We start from the raw sequence: 9,260 nt of genomic DNA on the forward strand, positions 1-9,260 counted from the left end.
CGCACTCGGCGTTAGCGCACTCGGAGCCAGCGCACTCGGAGCTAGCGCATGTGTAGTGAGTCTAGCGATACCGAGTCGCCGCGAAGCGGCGACCGGGAGCGCTAGTGGCCTATAAAAGGAAGCAACAGACGACCTATCAGTCCTTTGGTGCGAGTCATTGGTGACAAGCTGTGCGACAACGAAAATGGCTGGTCCGTCGAAATCCCTCGCGGGCAAGTTAAACGCTACTCTTAAGAGGAAACGAGGTGAGTACATTCAAAAAAGAATCATAATAGCGTGATAGATCCACATCTTACGTTCCTCTAAAATCTAGAATGCATCGAACGGATGAATAAATGCTCGAAGTTCCTCATCAAAAAGCCCCAGAAGTCCCCGATGATCAAAGCAGCAGTTCCCAAGGCAGGACGCCCAAAAATATCATCGATATCACAATGGACCAAGTAGGAGGTCAAGTGCAGGGTCGAGTCAAATCAAAGACACCGGCGCGGAGCTGGCAGAGAGATGGGAGCAGAGGGGAGATTTTCTCTTTCATCGTCGTAGACTCAACGGCACAGATCAATGTCATCGTCGCCGGCGAAGATTGTGAGAACGTGTACAAGCAAATCAATGTGGGAGAATGTTATAAGCTCAGCGCATTCCGGCAGAAACCCTGCAACCCGAAGTATAAGGTCACAGATCACCATTTCGAGCTCCAGTTGTCCAAGGTACATCACTGCGATGATAACAACTATCTATCGATCCATATTTTGAGAATGCGAAAGATACGAACGAGAACATTAATTTATATGACCCATCAATCAGATAAGCAAGATTGAGGAAGTTCCCGGAAATGATCTACCAAGGGAAAATGTGACAAGCATAACGATTGCCGAGATCAAAAGTTCAAGTCTAAAGGAAAACGTAAGCATAAACTTCATAGTATATGAAGTCTCGGAACCTCAAACGTTCTCGTGTAGAGATGGAGAAACGCGACAGAAGCAGAACGATGTTCTCGAAGATGATACGAAAAGGATTATTACTCTCAACTTATGGTCGGAGAATGTTGGCGAGTTAGATGGTCAGGAAGGGAGAGCGATCAATATTGAGAACGTATCCGTACGCGAGTATAAGGGGAAGAAGAACCTGACCCCTACGAGCGGAACAGCATACAAGAGCGCCAGAGAATGTCCCGATGATGATCGCCTAAGCGAGCTTACTGTGTGGTGGGAAAAGGATGGATACAATTGCGAATTCGAGGATGTAGCAGTTCCTAGAGCAGACGAAGATTCTACCTGATAGTTTCGATGGTCTCAATCAAATTGATTGAATAAAATCGTTGCTCTTTGAGAATGACACCAGATCAGGTATCCCTGGAAGACCCTGGATTGTAACAACCTGAATTGTGGACAATTGTAATGCAATCTGACTCTGACGCACAGTGGTCCAGAATCGGCAAAAATCAGGTTCGCCACCGAATGCTTCTAAAACGATTTCTCAGCATAAGTCTCCGTGCCCGGACTCCATTTTGGGTCTCGGAGGCTGCGCGTTCGCTGCGCGGAGCATTCCAATGGCGATATTTTCTGACGGAAATTCATCCCAGAATACGGTTGTCCGAATGAAAGGAGAAACATTCCTTGAAGGGAAAAGGAAAGAGAAAGGAAGAAAAAAGAAAGAAAAAAGAAAGAGAAGGAGAAAAAAAATTGAGCAAAACTTGTATTCAGCGTCAATCTCCTGAAGGCTCTACAACTCTAACTCGATCTGAACATGGCGAAGGAACTACAGTAGAACCTCGATTATATCAACTAATTGATGTCAAAAAATGTTGATATAATCGAGAGTTGAAATAATCGAGGTTGATATAACCGAGGGTTGACTTCGAGGGGCTTGATATAATCGAGGTCCCATAGGAACAAACTAACTCATAGTTGGGAGCTGTAAATTCTCTGAACAAGCTCGATTTTGGAAGGAAAGACAATCCTCATGATATCATCCTTGGTTCGTATTTCCCGCAATCATGTCAACTGCTCAGTTCCTCCCATGCACAGACGCTACATCTCGAAGACGGATCAGTCGAAGAAGATCCTCGGCTTCGCACTCTTCCTGACCACGCAACCATCGAATTGCCGTGTCGAAGGCTTCTACCGCCTGCATCGGGGTTGGACGGAGCCCGAAGAGAGTGTCTGAGACCTCTTCATCCTCCGAAGTTTCCTCGAAATCTTCCTGCGGGCCTTCTCCCTCACCAAAAGCTGCCAGCACTTGTTCGATGATTTCTTCGTCGTTGAGATTTTGGTTGCCAGTTTCCTCCGAGTCGCAATCCAACCATTCCTCTATGTCAGTCGCGTCGCATTCGGCGAATCTTGGATCTTGTCGCAAGTTCTCCCCGAGAACTGCGATTTCAAACGAATCGTCCATGAAAGCAGGCTCTCCTCCGAAGCCGATTGGCATCAACTTGTTCCAGGCATTCCGCAAGGTTGAGGTTCTCACTGAAGCCCACGCTTGAGACAGCATCAAGCAACAATCTTTGAGATCAATTAACTTACTGAGGTTCCCTGACGCCGCCGCTGCGTCATTCTCGATAAGACAGAGCATCCTGAACATCAGCTGTTTACGGTATAAACGTTTCAGGGCGACAATGACGCCTTGATCCATCGGTTGAAGGATAGCAGTTACATTCGGCGGCAAGAATGTGACGGTGAATTTTCCGTTCTTGGTCTCCATGGTCGTCAGCGGCGGGTGCGAAGGAGCATTATCCAAAATGAGCAATACGTTTCCTTCTTTGCCTATGATCTTCTGATGTTCTTCGACTGCTGGGATAAAAGTGTTCTCATACCAGTCAACGAAAATGTCTCGACTCATCCATGATTTTCTTTGCGCTCGATAAACAAGCGGGATGCTCGCTCCTCGAAAACATCTTGGATTTTGAGACCTTCCGATCAATAGAATGGGGATCCTGTGATTGCCTGTGGCATTGGCACATGTCATAACAGTCACCCTATCCTTGCTCGCCTTCCGTCCCGGCGCCGACCGCTCATTGCGCGCTGCTAGCGATCTGCTTGGTAGCGCCCTGTAGTACAGTCCTGTTTCATCACCATTATAGATGAATTCAGGGTCGAAAGTTCCGATGTTCAGAGCAGCTCTGAATTTGATGACGAATTGACCAGCTGCTTCTGCGTCTGATGACAAACTTTCCCCTTGTACTTCTAGTTCACGGATGCCATGCCTACTCTTGAATTTTTGCAACCAACCGTTGCTAGCTCGGAAATCTCGAGTTCCGCCGAGCTTCGGATAGAGTTCCAGAGCTTTGGCGCAGATGATCGGGCCCGAGAGTGGAAATCCAATGTGACGTTTCTGAAGGAACCACAGGAAGAGAGCCGCATCCAGAAGTTCGTTTTCGGCGGTTTTCATCACTTACGCATCTTTGGGGCCGAATTGCTCACTTCGAGACTGAACGTACCGTCGGATCTGATCTGCATTCTTCTTGATGTAGCAAATCGTGCTTTTGTCGACTCCGAATTTCTTGGCCAAAGTCGCTTGCAATTCACCCTGATCCAGGCACACTAGGATTTCTTTTTTCTGCTGGAGAGTCAGCACGGTCCTCTTTTTCCTGCCAGATTCCATCGCGATGCCCTGACTCTGAGAACAAGATCTCCCCGATTAACTTCTGTCAGAGCACAACGTTGAGTATGTGGTCTTCCGGCTCGCTTCGACAAGCCAACAGCAAGCTCTCTCCGATGTCGGATGACAAGCAGCGATGTTCTGAGCGGACTAGAAGATCTTCGAAAGAGACAATGTGTGATGGCACCTTCTCAGAGTCCGAGCAGAGAATGCCATGTGGCGCCAAGCAGATCTCATGCCAATGAATTGAATTCCGACGATAGGAATTCGCGGTTGATATAATCAAGGTTGATATAATCGAAGGTTGATATGATCGAGGCTTGATATAATCGAGCTTGATGTAATCGAGTTCGGTCCGGAAAATGTTGAAATAATCGAGGTTGATATAATCGAGGTTCTACTGTATACATAGATCTGAGACTTGAATTGAAGAGGGAGCTCGGTCTTGATGCTTTCCCTGCATACAACTAGGTGCTGACTGGAAAGAACAATGCTATCCGACTAACATCGAGGCAACAGAGAAGCATGCTTCCGTCCCGCTGAAGGATCTCCTAGAGCACTCTGTGAAGCGATTACTAAGCTCGCTACCGGAGCCAGAATTCAACCTGTTGGAGGAGCACTTGACTTTCTTGTCAAAATGGGGTTGCGATGGATCCTCTGTCACTCGGAGTACATACAGGCGACCTTGTGTTATTCTCTTTCGGACGGTAATCTATTTATCGTTTCTGTGACCTCTCTCCGACTCAGCAAGACTTCTGAGGAAACGGTTATCTTCTGGAACAATCCCAAGCCTTCATCTACGAACTATTGTCGACCCCTTAGATTCGAGCTGACAGAGGAAACACCGGAAGTGATCAAAGCACGAAAGCACACGTAGCTCGAGTCGAAGAAGAGATATCGGACCGCGAGACATTCGTGGTAACAATAAGAGAATAAACTTTCTCAGTGGACTTCAAAATGATCCTATCGATGATCGACGGCAAGATTATCCAGATCATCAATGAAGTGCCTCACATGGCTCAGTGTGTAATTTGCAAGGTTACAGCCCATTGGCCCGACACCCATAAGCCAAAGCCAAGCCAAAAAAAAAAGCAAAAAAAAGCATTGCAAAGCCAAGCCACCTGAAATGAACTCATTGGACTCAGTTTTTTTTCTTTTTTCCTTCTTTTCTTCCTTTTTCTTTCTTTTCCTTTCCTTTTCTCTTCGAGGAATGTTTCTCCTTTCATTCGGACAACCATATTCTGGGATGAATTCCCGTCAGAAAACATCGCCATTGGAATGCTCCGCGCACCGAACGCGCAGCCTCCGAGACCCAAAATGGAGACCGGGCATCGAGACTCATGCTGAGAAATCGTTTTAGAAGCATTCGGTGGCGAACCTGATTTTTGGCCGCTCTGGAGCACTGTGTGACGTAGGTGACAAAACGGGAGCCTCGATTCGAATGATAACTGTTCGATATGGAGCTTCGGGTCCCGACAAGCATGGTCGGCTGCTACATTTCCAGAAAAATTCGTCAAGAAATCGACTGTGGAAGCTGGCTGCAATTTCTAGTGGAGCAGCCGCTCTATAGGCTGTAGGATATCACAGTCGATTTCTCAGCTTTGGAGGATCCTTTGCTTGCAACGAGCTCGGCGGCTGAGAACATAAAGTCTGCATAGATGATTTTTAAGGCGTTTCACGTCCATACTTACGGTAGTGTCTCCGACACCTACCTGCCGGGAACTTTTGGAAACTTTCCCGTATGACCAAGCGAGCTCTTAGTTTATCTATAATCCCGCTGTGGTCGGTTTTGATCTTGTGTCGGGTCGGAGCTATGAATGAAGCAGCGTAGCCGACAGGTACGCTAAGTCTACTACACGACGAAGAGTAGTCTCTTTCACGTTACGACAACTGGCGACGAGGATGAGTGCCGAACCTGGCGTCACGGAACTTTCTTTGGGCAGGGATAGAGTCGTACGCAGCGGTCGTCCCAAGAAATACTCACTCAGCTTGCGTTTTGTTTTGTGGATCTGGGGTGCTGCGATAGGTGAAAAGCATCTCAGCCAGAGCTTCCCCCGAGCTCCGCCCCTCTGAGCGAGTTTTCTTGAACATTCGTTTGAATACATCGACGAATCTTTCCGCCTGACCATTCGACTGCGGAAGGAACGGGGGCGAGTGCAAGAGTTGAATTCCACGATTTGCACAAAATTCCGAGAATTTCGACGCGCTGAATTGGCTACCATTGTCAGCGACCAACACTTCCGGATTGCCGAATCTTGCGAAGATCGAATCCAGTGCCGCCAATGAAGAACAAGTCGTCGCTTGCCTCAAACACACGATCTCAGGCCATCTTGAAAAAGCGTCTAACCCGATTAGAAACATAAATCCATCGAGGGGCCCTGCAAAATCGATATGCACGCGCTGCCACGGTCGGACAGAAGGGAATCCGCGTATTTCGAAGGACAAGACGATGAAACAGGATCGGAAGGTGCAGGTGGTGACCATCGGTGGATTGAATGCCGACCACCAGAATCAGGAAAGTGTTCATGAGGAAATCAAGATAAATCGGAAGACGCTCAAATTGAGGCTCGATACCGGCTCAGATGTGACCATCATAGGCGCTGAAACATGGCGAAAGCTTGGAAAGCCGGCTCCGAGCGAAGTGGAGTTTGTCAAGAAAGCGGCGAATTAAGGAAAGATCGATAGTCGAGGCTACTTCATGCGCGAGTTCGAGCTGGGCGGCGAAGAGTTCGGAAGGAGATGTTATGTCGTTTCCCATGAGCTTAACTTATTGGGGTGCGATTGGCTGAAGAGAACTCAAAAGAGAGGCTCATCGAAGTTTTCGATGAAAAATGCGAGCGAGATTCGAAACGAAGCAGGGCGCCGCTCCGGTGTTCTGGAAAAGTCGACCAGTACCATATGCGACATTGCCGAAGCTGGAGGTTGAAATCGATCGTTTGGAGAAAATGGGCGTCATTTCATCGGTTACGCACTCACTCTTCGCAGCACCTGTGGTCATTGTGCTGAAGAAGACAGGGGAGATACGCTTATGCGCGGATTTCAGTACCGGTCTGAATGCCCTTCTCGAAGATCATCATCATCCTCTGCCGACGGTGGACGACATTCTAACGAAAATGTTTGGCGGGGTTTTCTTCTCTAACATCGATTTGGCTGCGGCATATCTTCAAGTGGAAGTCGAAGAGGATTCCAAAAGATTCGAGACAATCAATACTCCGAAGGGTCTGCACCGTTATAACAGACTTCCTTTCGGCGTGAAAGTTGCTCCGGCCATTTTCCAGCACATGATGGATATGCTCATAGCTGGATTGCCTGGTGTCGCTGCCTATCTCGACGATTCGGTAGTTACTGGAAGGTCGTTGCAAGAGCATCATGACAATCTTCAGAATCTCTTCAAACGAATTCAGGAATATGGCCTCAAGATCGAGCTAGCGAAATGTTCTTTTCTGAAGCCAGAAATCAAATTTCTCGGACAGATCATTTCGAGAGAGGGTCGGAAACCAAAGTGAGAGAAGATGGAGGCGATTGCAGCTATGCCAGCTCCTACAAATCAGAATGAGCTGAGAGCTCTGCTGGGAATGATCACGTCCTACAGCGCTTATTTGCCGGCGATGAGACAACATGGATCTCCGATGGATGATTTACTCAAGAAAGATACTAAGTTCGTATGGTCGAGTCGGAGTCAAAGTTCCTTCGGAGTGGTCAAGGAAATGCTCCGATCAGATTTGCTATTGACACATTATGACCCGAAGAAGGACTTGATCGTGGCAGCAGACGCAAGTGCTTACGGAATTGGGGCGGTTTTATCACACAAATTCGCTGATGGAAGCGAAAAAGCGGTTTTTCATGCTTGTCGTTCGCTAACCGAAGCGGAGAAGAATTACGCCCAGATCGAAAAGGAAGCTCTTGCGCTCGTATTCGCCGAGAAAAAGTTCCATAGGTACGTACTAGGACGGAAGTTCTTGTTGCTCACCGATCAGCCACCGCTTTTAGCTATTTTCGGTAGTAAGCAAAGCATACCTGTATATACCGCTAATAGTTTACGGAGGTGGGCTAGGATGCTACTCGGCTACGATTTCACCGTGGAGTACCGTAGGACCACGGATTCCGGTCAAGCAGACGCCCTTTCTAGGCTGATCGCGATTCATCAGCAGAACAAGGATAAAGAGGACGCTGTGATCGGTGCTGTCGAGGAAGGAATCAATGTCTTGCCGCACGAACGAATGACCGGTCTCCCGATAAGTAAGACAAGATTGGTAAAGGAAACCTCAAAGGATGAGCTGCTTCACGTTGCCATGAAACATGTTCAGACCCTGTGGCCGCAGAAGGTGAATCGGGAGTTCTACAATCGCCGGGAAACGCTTCCGGTGGTTCGTGGATGTCTCAAGTCAAGCGATAGAGTTGTGATTCCTATGAGTCTGAGAGAAAATATTCTGACAGAATTACATCAGGGCATCCCGGAATAACGAGGGTGAAGACATTAGCCAGGAGTTTCGTATGTTGGCCTGAGCTGGATGTGAACATCGGAAAGACTGTTAAAGGTTGTGAGGCCTGTGTTCAGAGGAACAGAGATTCAAGGAAGGTTCCGCTACGCTCGTGGCACCCTTCTGACCGACCGTGGCAGCGCGTGCGCATCGATTTTGCAGGGCCCCTCGATGGATTTATGTTTCTAATCGTGGTAGATGCTCTTTCAAGATGGCCTGAGATCGTTTGTTTAAGGCAAGCGACGACTTGTTCTACTCTGGCGGCACTGGATTTGATCTTCGCACGATTTGGTAATCCGGAAGTGTTGGTCGCGGACAACGGTAGCCAATTCGGCGCGTCGAAGTTCTCGAAATTTTGTGCAAATCGTGGAATTACACGCTTGCATTTGCCCCCGTTCCATCCGCAGTCTAATGGTCAGGCGGAAAGATTCGTCGATGTATTCAAACGAATGTTCAAGAAAATTCGCTCGGAGGAAGCTCTAGCTAAGATGCTTTTCACCTATCGCAGCATCCCGGGTCCACAAAACAAAACGCCAGCCGAGTATTTCTTGAGACGATCGCTGCGTACGACTCTATCCCTGCTCAAAGAAAGTTTCGTGACGCCAGGTTCGGCCGAAGGTGTCGACCGAAGCAGTGACAAAGAGAACTTCGATAGACGGCATGGAGTCCGAGAAAGAGCCTACAACGAGGGGGATATCGTTTTCGCGAAAGACTTCCGGAATCCAGCAAAACCCAAGTGGGCAGCCGGAATTGTTTGCGAGCGCTTGGGGAAAGTTCGTTACAGAATAAGAGTCGACGGGAACGGGTGGATTCGACACGCGAATCAAGTCAAGCCCCGGCTGGAAGATACTCAAGCAAGTGCGACGTGTGCGAAGGAGACAGCAGTTGGAGACTGTGAACCTCTACGGTACATGTTCCCTCCCTCGCTCCATCAACTATCCTTCGGAGAAGATTACCAAGAAAGCTGAAGATTCACCCAGACGTTCCACGCGAATCAACGAGGGGGTGAAACCATGTCGTCTTGGTCACGATGACTGAAGAATCACTTGTTGGGTGCCAGGAGGCTCAACAACTTAGGGGAGGCGTCGGGTCGAGGCTATAAATGAAGCAGCGCAGCCGACAGGTACGCTAAGTCTCATAGACGACGAATAATCGTCTCTTTCGCGTGACGACATCTTGTAAACC

General features: G+C 48.3%; 2 protein-coding genes and 1 pseudogene across 2 annotated transcripts; 2 read left to right on the top strand and 1 right to left on the bottom strand.

The window, feature by feature from the left end:
* The first annotated feature begins 184 nt into the window (after positions 1-184).
* On the top strand, positions 185-1,275 carry LOC100908191 (replication factor A 51 kDa subunit-like). The gene is made up of 3 exons (XM_003748627.1): positions 185-245; positions 361-704; positions 802-1,275. The coding sequence occupies exons 1-3, from the start codon at positions 185-187 to the stop codon at positions 1,273-1,275; spliced, it is 879 nt and encodes a 292-aa protein (XP_003748675.1).
* A 729-nt stretch (positions 1,276-2,004) lies between these two features.
* Positions 2,005-3,384, bottom strand: LOC100908333 (jerky protein homolog-like). The gene has a single exon (XM_003748628.1). The coding sequence runs from the start codon at positions 3,382-3,384 to the stop codon at positions 2,005-2,007; it is 1,380 nt and encodes a 459-aa protein (XP_003748676.1).
* Positions 3,385-6,425: 3,041 nt separating this feature from the next.
* Positions 6,426-9,043, top strand: LOC108864955 (uncharacterized protein K02A2.6-like; annotated as a pseudogene).
* The last annotated feature ends 217 nt before the right edge of the window (positions 9,044-9,260 follow it).

Source organism: Galendromus occidentalis, unplaced genomic scaffold, assembly GCF_000255335.2.
Source record: "Galendromus occidentalis unplaced genomic scaffold, Mocc_1.1 scf7180000077546, whole genome shotgun sequence".
Taxonomy (NCBI): domain Eukaryota; kingdom Metazoa; phylum Arthropoda; class Arachnida; order Mesostigmata; family Phytoseiidae; genus Galendromus; species Galendromus occidentalis.